The sequence below is a fragment of the Argiope bruennichi genome, chromosome 7 (assembly GCF_947563725.1).
Source record: "Argiope bruennichi chromosome 7, qqArgBrue1.1, whole genome shotgun sequence".
In the NCBI taxonomy this organism is placed as follows: domain Eukaryota; kingdom Metazoa; phylum Arthropoda; class Arachnida; order Araneae; family Araneidae; genus Argiope; species Argiope bruennichi.
The window spans coordinates 3,065,229-3,085,723 of NC_079157.1; the positions used below are offsets into that span (position 1 = coordinate 3,065,229).

Below are 20,495 nucleotides of genomic sequence, written 5' to 3' on the forward strand. Positions count from 1 at the left end.
GCTTTTGTGGACTGTATTGTTTACGATATTTTTGAGAATGGTTTACAACTTGCGGAAGTGAAAATACACTCATGTCCAAAATTAAGGTCACAAAAATGTTTTTCAAAGTAATTCTAAATGGCTACCAGTAAAATTTAAACAAATTATATTTTATATATTCTGAAGGACCGGTAACACGATATTAATCTTTGTTGTGGGAAAAAATGTTGTTTAGCATTAGTTTTTGAAGAACTACTGAAATTAGACCGTTTTGGCATCTGGGATTTTTGCCTGCAATTTCGTGAATATTGCATTAAAACAAAAAAAAATTAACCTGTCTCCAGTGAGAGTGAATTCTCATAATCATTTAGACGATTCCTTGAGATGGAGAGCCGTTGGCAGGCTTGAAGCTAGGAAGCTCTCAAGCGGAGGTGGATCGACGGTTACAAGTGGCACCGAAAGTGGTATCAATTCCAAACAAGTGGTACTGTAACCAGGAGGGCCGGCCAAGGCCAACACAGAGCAACGACGCCTGCACAGGATCGTTATTTGGCATTAAGCGCACGACGGCATAGGCTGACAACGGCTCCTCAACTTGCTCGTGACCTTGCTGCTGCGCCTGGAATAAGAATCTTCAGACAAACAGTATACAGACGTCTAGCAGAGAGGGCTCTTTATGCCCCACGAACAGTTGAGTGCGTCCCTTTGACTGCATCCAACAGAAAAGCCCGGTTGTTGTGGTGCCGAATACATCAGTCTTGGGCACGGCAAGAATGGGGGCGTGTTCTTTTCAGTGATGAGTCGAGATTTACCAGTCATCGAATCTTCATCTGGAGAGAGCGAGGAGCTCGCTATCATCCCACCTACGTAAAAGAAATCGACAGATTTAGTCGCAGATGAATCCTTGTCTGGGGTGGCATAATGTTGGGCAGTCGTACACCACTGCACGTCTTCGATGCAGGTACTGTCAATGCCCATCGCTATAAGGATGAGATCCTTCAAGCCTTTGTGAAGTTGCTCTGGGGTGCGTTTGGCCCAACATCATGTTTATGGACGATAAAACGCGTCCATACGGAGCCCAGATCGTTGATGATTTTCTTCAGGAAGAGGATATTCGACGTATGGACTGAGCCTCTAGGTCTCCGGATATCAATCCTATTGAACATGTTTGGGATGGTCTCGGAAGAGCCATTTTACAGCGTAAGACCCCCCCCCCCTTCTAATACCCACCAAGTGTTAAAAGCTGCGCTTTTAGAAGAATGGGCTTTGTTGCCCCAAGCATTTATTGACATCCTTATAAACAGTAAGCTCGTTGTGAAGCCTGTATAGCAGTGCACGGTGGTCACACTCCATATTAGACAGGCTTTTCCCGAGATAAATGCTTTATCTCTTATTCATAATGTAACACTTTTTGATATACCCTGTTTCTTAATTCCCAATTAAAATCTTTTCCATGTTGTTATGTGTCTATGTTCTTTCTTCCATTGTAGTGTACTCTGTGCCAAATATCGTGGCAACACAGTGAATAGTTTTTCATTTTTCGCAGATTTTATGTTTGTGACCTTAATTTTGGACATGAGTGTACATTACTATAATTTTTGAATTTTGGCGATACATAAATATCGCAATGGCTGGCCAAATCTGGTCGCACATACCAAGATTCACCTTGTTTCACGCCAATATGAATTTGTAGTTCACGATCTAATGAATCAAATATTTTTTCGGAAACCATGAGTTCACAAACTTCTTCAAAATTATTTACCTTTCTTTCAGTAGTCTTACAATAGAATGATAATCATACTTAGGAGAAGAGGGCAACAGGAAATTTCGGAACCCACTTTAACAATTATTTTGTGTGTAGAAGCATTTATTTCACCCTGCAGGTTCAAAATATCGTGTATACATGTAGACGGATAAAGTTCGAAAAAAAAAAAATGTGTTTTTTCTGACTGAGATTTGAAATTTGGAGAAGCATCAAAATCTTAAATTTAAATTTCTATTTAAATTCTGAGTTAAAGGCAAAGGCAAACATGGCTATTGGCATTACACAGAAAATATTTCAAATATAACTAGGAAAATTAACTAAATCAAATCTATTTAAATATGAAGAGGTCTTTTGTGACTTATAAGAATAATAAAATGCTTATTAGTTATTAAATGATACATATAATCATTGGGTGTATAATTCCTTAACCATACGGCTGATAGCATTCAAAATTCACTACATTTCAGAGGAATGAGACATTTAAAAATCTTTCAGATAATACTTGATCACATTCGGAGATTGTCTCGTCAAAATGATCTGTCAATTTATTTCCTAAGTTTTCAAAATGTATTTCGATCTATTTGAAACGTACAAGACTTGATTCAGAAATTTATATATGGCGTCTACATCTAATACAAATTTGGGCTTCATTGCAGCACTTTTTAACACTTGGGGACTCCCGGCGAAGATTATCATTTGGTCTCCACTCACTGTTCCGTTATAATAAAAGTACAATCTGTGGAATTTTTGAGTCAATACACATATCTTGGAGGGCCATTTGTCATCAGGCAAACTACCTAGTCTGCCCCTTTGATCAGGAAAGGTAATTAATATGAATAAAGTAAACGTCGGTGACATCTTAACGAATTAAGAAACATATGCTTTATTCAATACACTTTAGATAAAATATTTTTTAAAAAAAATCCTTCCTTTTTTAAGTGCATTTTCTATTAGTTTAATTGTAACCGTAACAAAGGAAAAAAACCCTTTTTTTTAATTCGCTGTTAATTTACCCCTATATTGGTTTCATGCAAGGTAAGTTGGTATGTTATATATTTCTTACATTTGCAAGACATAACAGTTATGATTAAAATTAATTTTCTTCAGAATCTCTAACTATTTTCGTCATAGGGCAGTTGAAAAGAGGCTTTAAATTGATATCAGAAATTTTAGTATGTTTAGAATAAATTATTATGTGATCGGAAATGATATTAAATCCTGAAACAAAGTAATGTCATGTCCTACCATTAAGACTTATTATTTTATGTCAATAACAGATTTTTTTAAAAATAAATCTATCATGTGACATGCATCTGTATTATTTTTTATATACGAATGTCAGTTATTAAAAATGAATTGAAGCCATCTGTTGTCAAATATAGAAGAACACAACATCAAAGCAGAAGAAAATATGATAAGAAATGGAGGTATTCAAAGATGATGAATTCGACTATTTTCAACACAAAGGAGACAGGACAGCTGGAAGAAGTGAAGTCACCAATTTCAAATCATCCATGGTAATTTTTCCACAAATATGTAAAATTTGCCTGATTACGTTGAAGGTGCCAGAATGAAGATCCATTATTTGTACATATCCAGAGTTAACATTCATGAACTGAATGCAAGAGGTTTCAGAAGCACTAAACCAAAATTTATTTTGGGGATGTACAACAAGCTTGAAATACCCATAGGTCAGAAAGAGACTGTAATTCTATATTCTATCAATCAAGTAGGTGGTAACAAAGAAACATGTTTTTTCAGGTCAAAATATCAAAGAAAAATCAGGGGACTAGTAGATTGAACATTCTACTTAAATTGAAAGCTCTATTTTTTACTATTAGATTTTAATAATTTTATTCGTATTTCTAAGTTTTAGATAATTCCTCCTCTCGTTTGGTAATATTCCATCTTTTACTATTTTTATAATTCCTTTTTCCAATCAAATTGGAGATACAATGATTTTAAATTAATCTGAATTGCAGGTATTAAATAGTTATAAATAATGTGACATTTCATAAAATAAAACATATTTGTACATAAAAACAATACTTTGGGAAAATTGGAAACAAAAAATAAATTCTGAGGTTATATGCAATACTTTCTCATGATTTTTTTAAACCGACTTGTTATTGTGATATTAAGTTACAATACATGTTCTTAATCACCTTCATACTTTGAGAGTAATTGGGAAATATCCAGGTGATTATGAATATTCTGGCAAATGAGGTTGCTTAGTTAATAAATTAATTTGAGGAAAAAAAGACACTGTTTAATGAACTTTGGAAAACATTATTATATGCTATAGGCTCACATCCCATCTCATACAATCATTTACTTGAAAAAAAAAATGACATTACCTGTAAACTTCTTTCCCATTTACACTAATTGATCCTACTTAATTATTCATACTGTAAACAAAAATATAACCTGAAATCAACTTTATGCTGCAATACATTTTAAAGTTCTAAATTACTTAACAGTACTTCTAAGTTTAATTCAATCTTTGTGTCCTATAATGGTTGAAATATGTAAAAGTTAATGTACGGCAAGGAAAAGTTTTTAATCATAAAAATAAATTTTTTCAAACTCGAAGTGTTCATTATAACTGCTTAAATGAAACAAAAATAAACTCTAAAAAAGTAACTACAGAAAAGAAAAAAAAACTTGCACATGTTTATTTTAGAGATAAAATGTACACTATACAAGCAAAAGTATTATTTTTTAGACATTTAGCGAAAAGAAAGTAATGTCACTGATTAGATGAAAACAATGAAGTACAGTAATAATCATGGCAGGGCTACAGTATGCTGTGCACAAATTTTAATAATGGTGGCACTTGGTTATTATGATGTTTTTGCCCATAAAACTAAAGCTCTTCCATTATATACACATGAAACATATTATTAAAGTTTAAAACAAGACACAACATTTTAAAAGCTACCTTTTTAGCGCAAGAATGTTGATTGAGAACATAAAACATGCATTAAAAAAAAATTACCCTTTACCTCGTGGTGTAGAAATAAAATTATAATTATTTAAATCCATTTCAGTCAGATTCCTGAATGATTTTATTCATAATTTAAAAATTCCAAACAAAGAAAAACTAAAAATTTCAATTAAACACACAAGATTATGATATATAAATTAATTAACTGAGTTAAGTGAGAACTTCGAAAAATGACAATAGATGTAAAATTTTTTCATTTATTTATGCATATATGCTCATGTCTTTTAACAATTCTTTATCACACTACAGCAAATCCTTTCAGATTTTGAAATCCATCATTTACAAGGAAAAAGTTTTAAATGAAGAAAAGAAACAGTTTTGTTATCACAGCAACTCAAAATTGATGTCATATAATATACATTCAAGTTCTCTAATAATATGGAAAGTTCACTAATTTAATGTGTAAAAATGTGTTGTTTTCAACACTAGACTATCCATGATTTTATTTTTAGAAGCCATTCATTCAAATTTAAACTCTGTAATGCAAGCAAACCATTTTAAAACACTGTAATCTTTTGGCAACATAAGCTAAGAATAGTGAGAGAGAAAATATTCATCATAAAACATACCATATGTACAATACACATTAGTAAAAAAAATTCATACAACCAAAAAATTTCTACATTTTGAATTTCAGAGAAAAGTCATCAATAATGTTCTAGGCAGATAAAATGTATATTCACCCTTCAACAATAACTTTCCAATTTCCATCTAATTTGAGAAAAAAAAATTATTCGATTACTTATCCCTTTTTTATAAATTTTCAAAATAAAAAGAATGATTTTTTTAATCAAATGTCTTAAAATTATGTCCAATGAAAACACTAAAATCTCAAAGAAATAAAAAGATCTTATTTTCTTCATTTGTTCTACAAGCAATAAATATTTTGAAAAACACACTAACAATCGATTTAGATACGATTTGTTAAATTTGCTCAAAATGTTGCATTTCAAACTAAATGTTCCAAGAAAGTATTATTTATAAAGGAAATGAAAACATTTACAATTTTTTTTACAAATCAATTCTTTCCTTATCTCATCATAAGCATTAGTTTTTCAATCAATGTAAACATTAGTTGCAATCAGGTTGTTTTCCAGTAATACACTGTGTACAAATGCAATAGAACTGATGATAGTCAGAAAGAATTTAATGCAGTTTTATCAGAATTTCGAAAAGCATTTTATTCTTTTGTAGAGCACCGACTGTTACGAGTTCTTGATCTAGCCTTGAGAAAAGCATCTGTTCAAATACATTCTATGTACACACAAGTGGTCAAAATACAAAATTACAAAATGATACTAAGAGAAGGCTTACTTATCAGAAATAGCTATATTTGCTGACTCTACAATAAGGTCTTAAAAAATATGATATATAAACAAAAAATTTCTTGAGATCATACAATGTCAATATCAAAAAATTTACTAGAATACAAGTCTAATTTTTTTGTCCCTCCCTCCATGTGACAACAGCTGCTTGAAATATTTTTAACAAGGCATAATTTTATATATTTTGAGAATAAAATAGAATATAGAGTGCACACTTTATACATAAATGAACAAAGTTCGAAAAACAGTAACTTCTGAGTTAGAACATTTCAAACCATAGTTTCTTTGCTGTTAACTGCATCAACGAAAAAACATGTTGAATAGGTTGCATGTTAAATAAGTGTAGGTTAGGATTATCTGCATTGATCGCAAATTAAACCAGACCACCGACTGGATTGGATGATTATTTTCAGGGATGTTCCCACCATTTACTGGCTGCTGGAAGAGGAAGGGGGATTACCAGGGGAACCAGGACTACTGCCACCCCCAGCATTCTGCAACTGTGCTTTTTTGATATAAACATTCAACAGCTTCATCTGAGAAAAAAGAACAGGGAAATTAAGAATTTTTTTTTTGACCTTTCAAATGATTAACTATTTTGATCAAACAACTTAATCTTGGAAAATAAGTATTGGACACAGAGTAACTGAACATTTTAATATAATCTAATTTTCTGAGAACCTGAACACATTTTATCAAGACATTTTTTAAAAAATGTATAAATAAATATGAATAAAATCCTTAGAATATCAAAAAATCGTATTTTAAAAATAACACCTTCTTAAGGCTCTATAAGCGATCAATAGGCCAGAAATTTGTCTTTTTTGTTTTTTTCTTCCTCTTAATGATCCCAAATTCACAAATTAGAGTAACTACAAACAATTCTTAATCTATATCCATTAGAAAAAACATCAATTTGTAGAAAAGCAGTTTTTTTCCCATGTAGTTCTGGCATTATATGTTTTTGAAAAAATATTTTTAAGTACCTATCCCAAAGTTTCATATCTAAAATGATCCTTAACATGGAATGATTCAGAAATATAGTAATTAGTATTACTAGAAGTAATTACAAAAGAATTTTCAATGAGTTTTTGAAAGATTTTCTCCAAAGTTTTTTTTTTTTTTTTTTAATGTGAAAATAACTTTTAGATAGGACATTTCATGATATTCCATTTCTGAGCCCACACTTTTAGAAGGGTCATTCATGATCACTCATTCCATTTTTAATTATTCTGAACATCAGTTTTACAAATACTCCCCACTTTTGAAACAAGAGGCCCTGTTCTAAATTTATTGAAGAATTTTCATTACCATATAGTGCAGTTTCTTTCATTTTAGAAATTTTTCGTTCATACAATCATTTCAGATTTCAAATTTAAATAATAAATTAAATCTCAAACAATCTATCACATTTTAAGTACAATCAAGCAAGTAAATATGTTTTCAAATGAAGCAACAATTTTTGTTTAAACTATTTTCATTTATTTGTACATTGCAAAGATTAATTTGAATATGATATTATCAAGGCTTTCATCATTCAAATTTTTTTGGCATCCAGCTGATAATGCTCACAAAAGGAAAAACACTATTATTATTAATGAAAGCTCTATATTTTTGAAATTTGCTTTCATGCCTTATCCCTAGTAATATTAAAGCTGAATGTGTGCATGTGTGTGTTGGTGCTCTACAGAACAGACTGTTTGACCTACAGCTATAAAGTTTGGCACAGATATACCTTAGAGGATGGTAAAATCCTTCTTGGAGGAATTTTTTAAAAATTTAGTTAATAAAAATTAAGTTGAATTTTTCTGTAATAAATTCTGAATATATCATAGTATAAAAATAAATTTTAAAATATTTAAAAATTTAAATGCTTGTTTTTTAATGATATCAATTTAATAGCTAAACAATTTTTTGCTGAATTTTGGGGTTTTTTTTAAAAAAAAGATTTTTATTTTGCCTAATTTTCAACAATGGACTACACTAATGTCCTAAGGTTTAAACTATTTTCATTGTATCTATTTGAATATTTTTTTTTTTTTTTTTTTTTTTTTGCCATGGCTGAAAATTAAAAAAAAAAAAAAAAAAATGTCCAATATTTACATAGTTTACATGACACATAAGAAATATTAAAATATTGCAAAATTTATAAGATGGGTGAACCGCACATTTACATTTTTAATAGCTCCATGTTGTCATGGGACTGGTCTCCATCAGAAAGTTTCATGTACACAAGTGGAGCATATGTAAGAAAATTAAAGTAACACATGTTTAATGTCTGGCAATTACATGATATTATTGATGTGTAGTTGTAACTAAATGATTTAAATGAAATCAATGATAACTAATATCCCTAGCAAATCAGTTAGTTGCCAAAAAACTAGTTATTAATTAGAAAATTTAATGAAAATTAGTTGTATATTAATTAAAAGCTTATTCTAAAATTCAGTTTTAAATAAGTTCCATAAAATTTATTATTCATATTTAATTAAAATAGGGAATAATAAATAATAGCTTTTTTACACAAAGAAATCTACTTCCTTTTAGAATGTTTCAAATAAATACGCATATGTATTTGAAATAGGAAAGAAATTAGCAGAAAAATTTCATATATGACCTAAAATTTTGTATAATAATGGATATTTAAAATTATCAGATAATTTTGCACATTAACATAGTTCTCAGTGTAAAATCATTGCACTTATCACCAGAAGTAATTACTTGAAAACACAGCATATGGTCCAACTATTTTGGATTTTTTTAATTACTGTTTTCACGAGGTCCACCAGCAGAATAAGTATTAAAACCTTCTCAAATAATAATTCTTTTTTTTTAGTATACATTACAATGTGATGCATTCTTATGATTGTAAATAAGTGCATGCTTATCCAAAGTATCTATCTTGAAAAGTACTATGCTAAGGAAGAATTCTAAAATTAGTATCTATAGAAATAATAGACATAATTATATTCTCATAAAAACTTCATTGCATCTCTCTACTTTGGAATATATATATATATATATATATAGACAGAGAGAGAGATGTTAACTCTGGTTCGAAAAAACAGGCCTCTACTAACCGGATTATATATCAAATCAAATATCTCTCATGAGCCCTGGAGAAAGCCCGGTTGAGATTAATGCTTAGAGATGGCTCATATTTCAAGAATCACACACTATATCATAACAAACGAATTTAATGAACTGGATGAACGGCTGGGCCGTTTTACATCGACGAATACTATGTATTCGTCGAACTGTATTCATTCATGACTGAATGAATACAGTTCTATTGGCGGGAATCAGATTACTTAGTACTGACTGTTAAGCTATGACGCAAGCAGCGCCAGGATGACACTCCGGACACACACACACACACACATTATATATATATATATATATATATATATATATATATATATATATATATATATAATCATACTCATAGATTAATTAAAAGTATTTGCAATGAAACTTTAAAAAATTTAATTAGGATCTTCAGTGTTTGAATTAACAAACAAACAAATAAGCTGCCAGCTTCACATAAAATTTTTTTAGAAGAATTAGAATGTTTACATGTTACATTGCAAATGTTCTCAAATTTAAATGAAGCCTGGATTTTAAAGACATTTCAAGAATAACATTTGAGTAACAAAACATCCAATCCTTAGCTTTCAAAATCTCTCAGTTCATTTTAACATTACTATGGACAGAGTAATTGTGAATGTTCAGTATGATTTTAAGGCACAAGTCTTTCAGAAAGAATCTTTAGTGCCCCAAAATAAAGAAACAGTATAGTATTTAATTTTTTCCCAGGGATCTGCCTTTCACATTTTGTAACAAGACATTTTCCAGTTTAACCATCAAAGCCTAAAATTTGCTTGTTTGTGATCATTCATACTAGTTACTTGACTTGAGTTGATTTTTACTTGTCAGCTGTTTATTACAATTATTTGCAGTCATTTTGAAGTTTGAATTACCATCAGAAGTTCCAATAATTTAGTTCAACTATGTTTGGATTTGCATGGCTTTAATAATATAATGGGGGGGGATACATTTTTAGAAAGGGAAAATATTTAACTTAAAAGCAGAGAGAGAAACAAGAGAATTATCTACCCATAAGGAAGTGAAGGGGAGAGGCAAGGAAATATAATTTCATAATAGGTAACAATTCCATTACATTAAAGGGTATATTGTAGTAACATCATTAACATTTTTTTCGGGATTTATTGTAAAAATTGGTACTCAAAGCTTCATACACTTACTTTGCAACTATTGAGGCCAGCTAGATGGGGTTGCATTTTTTCTCCTACTTTGCAGTGAATAGCTACCATGCAGAAGACAGCAGCTTTGCGCACAGCACTTTCTATGTTGTCATAAGCCTGGAAAATAAGCGATGGAACAGTATTAGCCATAAGTAAAGGTAAATGGGAATCTTAATAATTATGACTTTGGAATAAAATTAAAAGCATAGCTTTGTAAATGTGCTAAACTGTAAGAAACATACAGAATGGCCACTCTAATTCTGGCCCAACAGATAATTTTTAAACCATTAGAGTAAAACATGGTTTCCAGTTAGAGAAATGCATTACATTATGAAATCTTAGTTTTATATTACCCCCTCCCCCAGTTTCAGTTTATTAATTTTTAGCAAAAAAAATTCTTGAACATTTAAATAACACACAAACACTTTAAATAAAAAAGTTTCAGTCTTTTACAACTTTTATTTACATAATTAGGAAACCAGTTTAGATCATTTCAACAGCTGTACAAAATGTAACTGTGTTGAAGATTCAGTAATCAACAGATGACATTTCTTAAAGGTGAAGATTGATGATCTAAAATAATGAATTTCAAAGCATCAAAATTTGATCAGTATATTATATATATTTTATATATATGATCAGTACAATACTTTATATATTTAAAATATTAATGATACTGAGTATTTTATTAAAAAAAATGATACTATGATCAGGGACTGTAAAAAACTTAGTTTTCATACTTTTTCCCAACAAAAAATTTGCTTTGAAAACTACACAAAATGCATATTTTTGAGAATTCAAAGCATTTTCCAATTACAAATATACATCTATCTTTAATGGTTTATAAATTAAATACTGAATCTCATAAAAGTGGACACCCTACATTATCAATAAAATGTAATGTCAAAATTAATTTATAAAAATATGAATCACAAGAAATATCCTCAATAAAGAGTCTTAATCAAATTCTACCACATTTTTAATTTTATTATGAATGTTTAGAAATATATATCAATTCAATATTGAGATTTATTTCATAATTCATTATTATAAAACCTTTTTTACTGTTTAAATAAGCACCAGACACAAATTCATAGCACCAGATATTTATACTAATTGCCTTTGATGAACAGCTGATTTGCCAGAATATAATTTATATTTAATTTTAGTTAAACCAAATAGATATAATTTCATGTCAGGATTCTATCAAATTGTCAACCATAATTATTTTTAATATATAATTTCAATTATATATTAAAAACATATTAATTTATAAATGATATACAATTTCATTTGTCTCGCACATGTTTTGTTCATCAAGCAAATTAGCCTTTTCTTATTTTCAAGCAAATGAGCCTAATCAAGATCAATCTCATGATATTACAGAATAGTTAGAAAACTTAATATCTGGTTTGTTTATATTAAAATTTTCATGGTATTGTAACATCACTTTTTTATTCATTTTATAAACTACAAAGTACTAAATAGAATCCTTTCTTTAGCTTATAACAATGGAAGAAAATTCTGTGATTATATATTTGATGAAACAATAAAAACTGCTTGAATCTCTGGGTAATAATGTAATCTATTTTTGAAAATTAGGCATTTTTTTAAATTGCCAACATCCAGAAAAAAAAATTGCTTAATAATAATAAAAATACAATTTTTCAAACTTTAAGATGATACAAAAATTATTTTTGTGCTTTAATATTTTTGTAAGTTATAATAGAAAAACAAAGTCAAAACTTTAATCAATATTTAATTAATTGAAAAAATTGCTGTGATGTATATTTTTCAGCTTCCAGAGTGAATATATCTATGAAAAGTTTAGTATCTTATGGTCACATGGTCTGGCCTGTAGAGCCCCAACACATACATACTGAGAGAGAGAGAGAGATTCATCTTTATTATAAGAGGTTAATGAATTAATTGATGATTAAAGTTTTGAATATATCAAACTAGAGCACTGTCATTAGAAATATATAAATGAATAAGATTTTAGAATTCAAATAAAAAAAAATGCAATATCAATTGCAAAAATTATTTTGCAAATATGAAAAGTACAATAATATTTTATAATAAAAATCACCTCAATGAGTTTCGGCATCATTTCTGGAAGCATATTCTCAATTATCTGTTTTGGATGATGCTCCACGGCCTGTAAAAAATAAATACAGAATAAGTAGAAAAATAAACTAGGCTATAAAATTATAGCTTTAACTTATTATAGAAATCAAAGTTATTTTTTAAGTTACTCAATGCCAGAATAAAAATTTTTGTCGAAATATATGCAAAGAAAAGTGTGCTGTATTTGTAATGAATGCCAATTTGAAAACAATTTACGATTTATAATGCTTGAGCTATTTACATAAACAGAAGCCATAAAATGTTAATAGCATTCATTATTTTGAATTTTTATCAAATGAATATGCAGAATTATCCAAACTGATTTTCCATTCAATCATTTACTTTCAGAAGATAATACATAATAATATTTTTAATCCTTTCTTTTCAGGACTTTGCATTATTTATGATATTTTATACTGCATGTTTTATTTACTTTATTATAGTGTATTACTGATTTGTTTTATTTCAGATTAAATCTGATTCAGAAATTTTAAATGAAGAATGCAAGATTTATATCATTAATCAGTTTTGAAATGATCAATAAATATGTTCACTACAAATAGTTTATTTTAAAGATTTTTTTCACTTTGTTTTCATTCCTTTCATTTTATTTGCAGGATTCATTAATAGAACTCACATAACATGAAATAAAGAACAAGATTCACCTTTGTAAGCATTTTGATTGCAGCTTGATTGATAGGCATATCCCCATCATGTATTATGGCTGTGAGAACTCTAATAGACTGGTCAGGTCGCAAATGGATGGCAGCGACAGCAGAACATAAGTCAGCCATTTTGATTACCTATGAAATATGAAATCATTTAAAAAAAAAAAAGAATTTCTATGCAATGCTTAACCTGAATGAAAAGAAAATGTACAAATGTTTAATTTTAACATATTTGAGCTCTGTTCAATAGAAAATAATATATATATATATATATATATATATATATATATATATATATTCTTTTTATGTAATTTTTTATTAACTATAAAAACTAAACAGCATAAGAAAAAATAAAATTTTATCTATTATTAAGAGAAAAATATATCATGATTTTTCTACACTATACTGAATAGAGTTACCAGTTAAGAATTCTAAACAATTAGACAAATTTAAATTTGAATGGAAGCTGATACTTTCTTTTGATAAAACATAATGAATTTTATTTATCTATGGGAGATTTTCAACTCAATTCCTTTTCTTATTTGCCTCTGCAGGTGAGAGGCACCATATGAAAAAGAAAGGAAGCCATTTCTATCAAGAGTAAAGAACATAAGTACTTTGAATACAGCTTAACAAATATTTCATATTTGATAGAGGGCCTTTAATTCTAGAATCATTTATATTCTGTCTTAATGTTTTGCTAATGGACACAGAGAAATTTCATTTTTAACATGTTTTAAGTTCTTAAATTCATTTCATATTTTTAACTCTTTGAAAAAGTAGGTTTGTAAAATTTTAGCAATTGCTTTTGAACTGAAAAAAATTATCATGCCAATTATTGAATCAAGTGATTTTTTTTTTTTTTTTTTTTTCTTTTCTACTTGCACTTTTAACTTTTTAAGGCCATGGTCAATACAAAGATTTCCTATTTCAAACATATAAAGATGAATTATATAAAGTGATCTATGAAACCATTTATTTATTTATATATTTATTTTTACATCTTTGAAATGGAACTAAGTATTGAATAGAAATCGTTCAATAATAAGACTTTTGATTCCATTAACAAAATTTACAAAACCTTAGACCAATATACAATATTTTCAGAACAGTAAACTTACATCATTTTCTGTGTCTTTGTACGATTCTAAAATCCTGAGAATGGTCAATTCAGTATACTCCTGAAAATAGTCTGCCTTTGTTTTCATTAATTCACAAAGAGCTTTCAGAGCCAAGGTTTTGACAGGGAACTTCAAATAAGAATAAAAATATAACAATTAGTAAAAATAAAATTAGTGACTACCTTCACAGTCAATGAAAAACAAATTCTAGAATAATTGACTAAATAGCTTTAATTGTAAGTAATTCAATAAAGTTTTCACTTATTAATATTTCATGAGACTAATGCATATTCAAGGTAAGCTGATTCAACAGTTGGGGTATGCAATCATATTCAAGGACAAAGTAAGCTGCAAATCCATCATTCATTTCAAGGCAGTGAACTCTGATAAAATAAACATATTCATTTTTATCTGGGGGGGGGGGGGTGCAATTTCTTTGTCTAAGTGAAAACTTGATTGAATAAATCTAATGAAAATTTTATCACTTTCACAAAGAATTTCAGTTCAATGAACCTCCAACATTGACAATAAAAGGATTTTAAATTCTTATTATAATTGATATTAAAAAAAAGCTTGGCATATTTTTTTACACAGTTTTCAAGGCATTCAAAAATTAACAATTTTATTTCTGAGATATGAAAAAAAGTTACAGTTCTGTACAAATATGCCAACAACAGTATGAACTATACATATATTGGACACAGTACAAAACCATTAGTATGACATGAAACAATCAGCATAAAGAAACATTTGTTAATGAAGAAAAAGTGTTGGATGCTGATTGATCAAAATAGCCAATCTAGCTATAACTGAAAACTGATCAGTGATGATGGTTAGAGGATTACTCTTCTGACTGACTGACATCTGTGGGCAATTTGAAAGATAAAAAATACCAAGGTAACATAAACAGCTTATCTATCAAATGAAGAAAATACATTTTAAAACTGAATATGATCTATGAAAAAAATTGAGAGAAAAATAGGCATGACTACTAATGTATATCTATTGATTTCATGACAAGAATAGGAAAAATATTATGCATCCAGTCGTAAAGAGATTACAAACAGAACAGATTAGATAATGAAGATTCAAGCATCATTTGCAAATTACATTGCCTAAAATTTTTTGCACAGTAAAATAAAGATGCTCAAATAATGCAATAATCATATCGCCATGATTGTCATCTTTGCAATTAATAAAATAAAATAAGTCCTTTGTTATTATTGGCTAAATTACTACAACAAACTTTTGATATGGTAATTCCAAAATTAGAACTTAAAAAAAAAAAAAAGGAGGAAAATGCAATAGAATCTTAATATTTAGATCACTCAAAGAAATAGAAAGAAAAATATAGTAAGTTTAACTATCAAGATAATAATAAAGCAGACTTACTTTTGTCTCAGATACAGTAGCAATTACTTCTTTGAAGATAACACAAAAATCTTCCTTTGTTATAATAGAAGACTGTTCTCTAGCTAGACAGATAAGCCGACCCAAAGCCTGGATTTTATTTTCATTTCTGAAAATTCATGAAACATTTTTTTTTTTAATTCACACAAAGTATAAATTGCAAGTCTGAAAGGACACTTTATGCATTTAAAAGCTCACTTTCGAATTAAGTTATAAGCATACTGTTTCTTGCAAATTTTCCTGCAGACTCTTTTGGGAAGAACACTGACATTCTGAACAATGGAGAGATGACAAATAAACCTGTATTCTACAAACCTCTACTTCAACAAAGGGAGAGCATTAGTTTAGAAGACACAAAGCTGATTGCCAGTAGAACCCAGACCTTATTAGCAGGTAACTGAATTCAGTAAAGTTTAGGTCAGTACAGATTTTAATTAAGTAAAAACTGGTTCATTATTATTGTTATAAAAAAAAATTCAGATTCATTTCCTAAACAATAAAAGCGCCAAGTTTCACTTTTGTAGAAAAAAATTACAGATGTTGCTTAAAATCATACATACCTTATGTGTATGTTATGCATCATTTTATAAACGATAGTATGCATTTATATAGCACAAAAAATCAAAATAAAACAAATGCCCCAAAATATATTAGATCATAATTTTAAAGGAATAATTGGAAATAATTCTTCATGACTCTTCCCATTAACATGAACATTCCCAATTATTTTGCCAAATTTAACCATATAATTATTTATGATTTTCATAAATAAGTTACTACTTACAAATACCCATTTGCATTTATTTAAATGCGTTAATAACAAACTTAATAGCAAATACTTACTTGGTACTCTTACTAAGTTCATTGACAATAGAAAAGATGGTCTTGTGATCTGAAAATTTTAATATATGTTATTAACAAGAACACAGAAATTATAATTAAAATATAATTTAATAAAAAAATTTGAAATTTACAAAATAATATACAAATAGAAGATTTATAGCTTTTTCCTTAAAAATTTCATAAAAAAAAGGATCCATTTTATACTGTTAGTTTCAGTCATAATACTTATAGAAATTATAATTATGAGATATTTGATCAAAACTAAATTAGGATATATTAAAGACAATTACTGTCAGTGGTCAACAGACCATCAATTTCATTGTCAATCTCAGAAGGAATTTCGGATAACTCCCTGTCAAAAAGCAGAGATGCCTCCTGTAATAAAAATAAATTCACATATTCAATTATTTTTATGGAATATATGTAAATACTTCAGAATATTTACACTGAAATATTAAATCATAGGGTGGTTCAACTAAATTAAATCAGATATCACTTTTTTACAGAACTAATCTATCTATCATGTAATCACTTACAAATAGTTATACTTTCCTATTATATTCTAACTTTTCTTGAAACTAACAAGAGAGGTCCCCTTTATTGTTTGCTCTCTAATAAAGATGCCATTTCCCAACATTCTTCAAAAAATTGTGGATCTTGGGAATGAATGCATGGCATTGGAGAACAATAATTATGAAATATTGATCTTTGGCATGAATTTAGCATATTTATTGAATCTATTATCTGATCCTAGACATTTAACAACAGTACTCAAAAACAGAGTTTGTATTTTACATGTGTTGCATATTTTACATGTCAATCCTTTGAAAGATTTAGTTCCAAGTGCAATAGGTATCTACACTTTAGATGTTAAAACTGTGTTTCAAATCTTAGAATATAGCATTCTTCATTTTGTAATCATTGTGTTAATTTACATTTGGACAGTAAGACAAGACAGATTTCTTAAGAATGAATTTCATTCAAAATTTGACAGAAATCTACAATTTTGATATAAACCATATACTAAATTTTCTCAGTCTAGCTCAAAGCATTTTCAATTTATCTTTATCTCAGAATAGACAGAATAACAAAAATGTATTTTTTGAATCCTGGTGGGATGAGATACGTCAATTTTTTGATGATTACAATATTTTCTCAGTACTTTGTGTAAAAAAAAAAAAAAAAAAAAAAAAAAATGTGTTAACTTTTTAAACTCAGTTTGTTAATCATGGCTGCAATTCTGTTTTTCTCCAGACTTGTAATAAATAATATGTATCAACAGAATTCTAGTACCAGTTTTCTTCTCAACAAATTTCTGAAATTAATGATGATGAACTTAAATCAGATCATGATAATTTTCATAAAATCATTTTCTTTCAGGGTTTTTTCCCCCCTCCCAAACATACCCAAAACAATAATTTAAAGCATTCCATATAAAATAAATAATTATTAATAAAAATGTTTTCTCTTTAGTTTATCACTGAAGTCACAACAAAATTCCTCAAATAAAAATGATATATGTGCAAATAAAAATGAAAGAAATGAAAAAGCAAATGTTTAATAGATAAACAAAAATGAACTATATTCATATTCAATACATTTAGCAATTATGCTATGTAAATAAATGTTATTTTATTCATATGATTTTTTAAATTTAGATTTTGATGTACAAAGCAAGTACTTACATTTCTAGGAAAACTTAAACTGCTGTAATCTGATGGAGATCTCTTTGTTGGTGAGGAATCAGTGCTGGAATTAAGCTCCAAGCGATTGTCAAAATGTCCATCAAGGCTATTATGTCTTGAACTTATAGTACGAGAAGGTGAATCGCGAATTATTTTGTCAGACATTTTGTCATAGAAATCATCAGACTTATATTCTTCTATTTCAGACATCGTTTTCTTCCAAGAATTAGTAATTTCTTCAGGATTCAAATTTTCTGTGTCATCATATTCAAAAGACCGATTCTGTGGTGTACCACCATGACTTCTGGGCCTAGAAATAGAAATGCATTAGAATTGATAACGGTAAATGAATAGCAAATTCATACAAAGTTTAAAAGATAAAACTCGAAAGAAAAGCTTTCAAACTTCTCTTTTGGTGTATAAACATCAATAATAAAGCCCTCATAACTGACCACAAATTTCAAGTACAGAGATAATAACACAACTGCAAAGCACTAAGATCCAATAGGAAGCAAGAATAATTCTTCTGATTATTAAGATCACTTTCATATTCAATAGAAATTTTTATAAAAGATACATTATTATCCTGTATAAAAGGTAAATAATTGTATTTTGTACAAAGTAGAAATATAAAAAAGTACAGTTTTATATACTACATTATATTTTATAAAATCGTTTGTATTACTTCAAGAGGACATTAAATAAAGATTAACCAACATCTTTTCAAATACTGCTTTCAAGGAAGCTTATTAATAAATAAAATTTTTCACTTAATACTTTGTCAAATTTTAAATGCAATTTCCAAAAGTATACTTAGTGAAATCTTGAAATATTCTTATTTACCAAAGCTCATATTTGATAGGACAGTAGCACTTACCATGGCAGCCCAGAATTAGGAGATTGCAAATGAGACATGACAGGACATGGAGAATTTCTGTTGCCAACTGATCGAGGTGTATCAGGATTAGATCGAGGATATCGAGAATGAAGCAATTGAAATGCACTGTCCTGAAATCACAAAACAAAAGCCACTTGAATTTTTCCCCCATCATTTTAATAGGGGAAAAAAAAATCACACTTTTTAAAAATGCAAAATTTGTCATGGCAATAAGTTAATCTTCAAAAGATAGAAAAATGGTAAGTGATTATCTATTGTGTCAAATTAAATGTTTTTAAACTAAATTTTATGAATGCAAAAAGTAACTTTTATGTAGCTGTTTTTACAAAAATACACAGTAAATTTGAATTATTGAAACAAATGCATGTAAATATATTCAAGTAATAAAAATAATTTTTAATTAATACTACAAAAATTAACTGCATTCCTAAATACAAGTATAATAAGAATATTTAAACATAAACAAAGTTATTATTCTAGTGAATGATTTTAACAGAAGTTATAAAGAGAAAAACAAAACTCTGAAATTCAACTGCACAATTAACATCATACTATAAAGGAGAACCATGCTTCAAGCAATAATATCAATAGCAATATAAATTATATTTCCATCAAATTTTTAATTTATTCTCACTGATGAGAAATCATATGATACTAGAAATATTAATCTAACTTGGATTGTTAAAAAATATATAACTTAAGTAGTTTAATTTGGAGAGAAGATAGAATTTCTAGAAAGATAAAGCCAATTTAATTAGATGTAATAAATAGATACTGTTGCAAAAAAAAAAAAAAAAAAAAAAAATGTTAATACCTTATATGCTTTTGGAAGTTGGTCAATAAAATTGGAATATTCTGCAGGGTTGAGGCTAAAGAGGGCAACCAACACATCTTCTCCATACTATTAAATAATAAAAGTATATTCTTAGAACAGATTATTAAAAAAAAATATACTTTTTAGATAACTTTATTTAAACAACAATAACAACATATCATATTCCTCTTCATATGACACATTTATAGAATGTTCAATAATATCTAATGGACTCAACAAAATTAATCCTAAAAAAGAACTGCAGTCTCAAATTTTTTATGAGCTTCCTCCCCCTCCCAATAAATTTAAATTGTCAATTTTCTTTTAATGATTAGCTTTGAAATTAATTAGTTTTGAAACTATAAGTGTAATTTTGAAATAGTTGTTTTAATTTTAATAATATCACTAATTAACTGGCATCAAGATTTAAAATTATCATTAAATTATTAAAATAAATTATCTTTTTCACAATCATGAAACTAACAGCCTATCACCAGTTATTTATTCCAGTTTTCAATAAAAAATGATTGAAATATTTTTATTTTACACTATTAAGTGGAGAATTTTTTATGTTAAACATTTTCAAGA

General features: G+C 28.1%; 1 protein-coding gene across 16 annotated transcripts in view; it reads right to left on the minus strand.

Annotated features, from left to right (window-relative positions):
* Window positions 1–4,397: 4,397 nt before the first annotated feature.
* LOC129975700 (CLIP-associating protein 1-like) overlaps window positions 4,398–20,495 on the minus strand; it is a 195,257-nt gene continuing 179,159 nt past the window's right edge. For 15 of the 16 annotated variants that reach the window (XM_056088849.1, XM_056088845.1, XM_056088847.1 and 12 more), the window contains 11 exons: window positions 19,908–19,994; window positions 19,073–19,203; window positions 18,196–18,505; window positions 16,801–16,885; window positions 16,511–16,559; window positions 15,650–15,776; window positions 14,258–14,386; window positions 13,134–13,271; window positions 12,431–12,499; window positions 10,342–10,458; window positions 4,398–6,612 (listed from right to left, as the gene is read on the minus strand). In XM_056088849.1, coding sequence (XP_055944824.1) covers window positions 6,505–6,612; window positions 10,342–10,458; window positions 12,431–12,499; window positions 13,134–13,271; window positions 14,258–14,386; window positions 15,650–15,776; window positions 16,511–16,559; window positions 16,801–16,885; window positions 18,196–18,505; window positions 19,073–19,203; window positions 19,908–19,994 — 1,350 coding nt within the window. In that variant the 3' untranslated portion in view covers window positions 4,398–6,504. The remainder of the gene's footprint in view (window positions 6,613–10,341; window positions 10,459–12,430; window positions 12,500–13,133; window positions 13,272–14,257; window positions 14,387–15,649; window positions 15,777–16,510; window positions 16,560–16,800; window positions 16,886–18,195; window positions 18,506–19,072; window positions 19,204–19,907; window positions 19,995–20,495) is intronic. The other variant, XM_056088840.1, reaches the window with a different exon arrangement.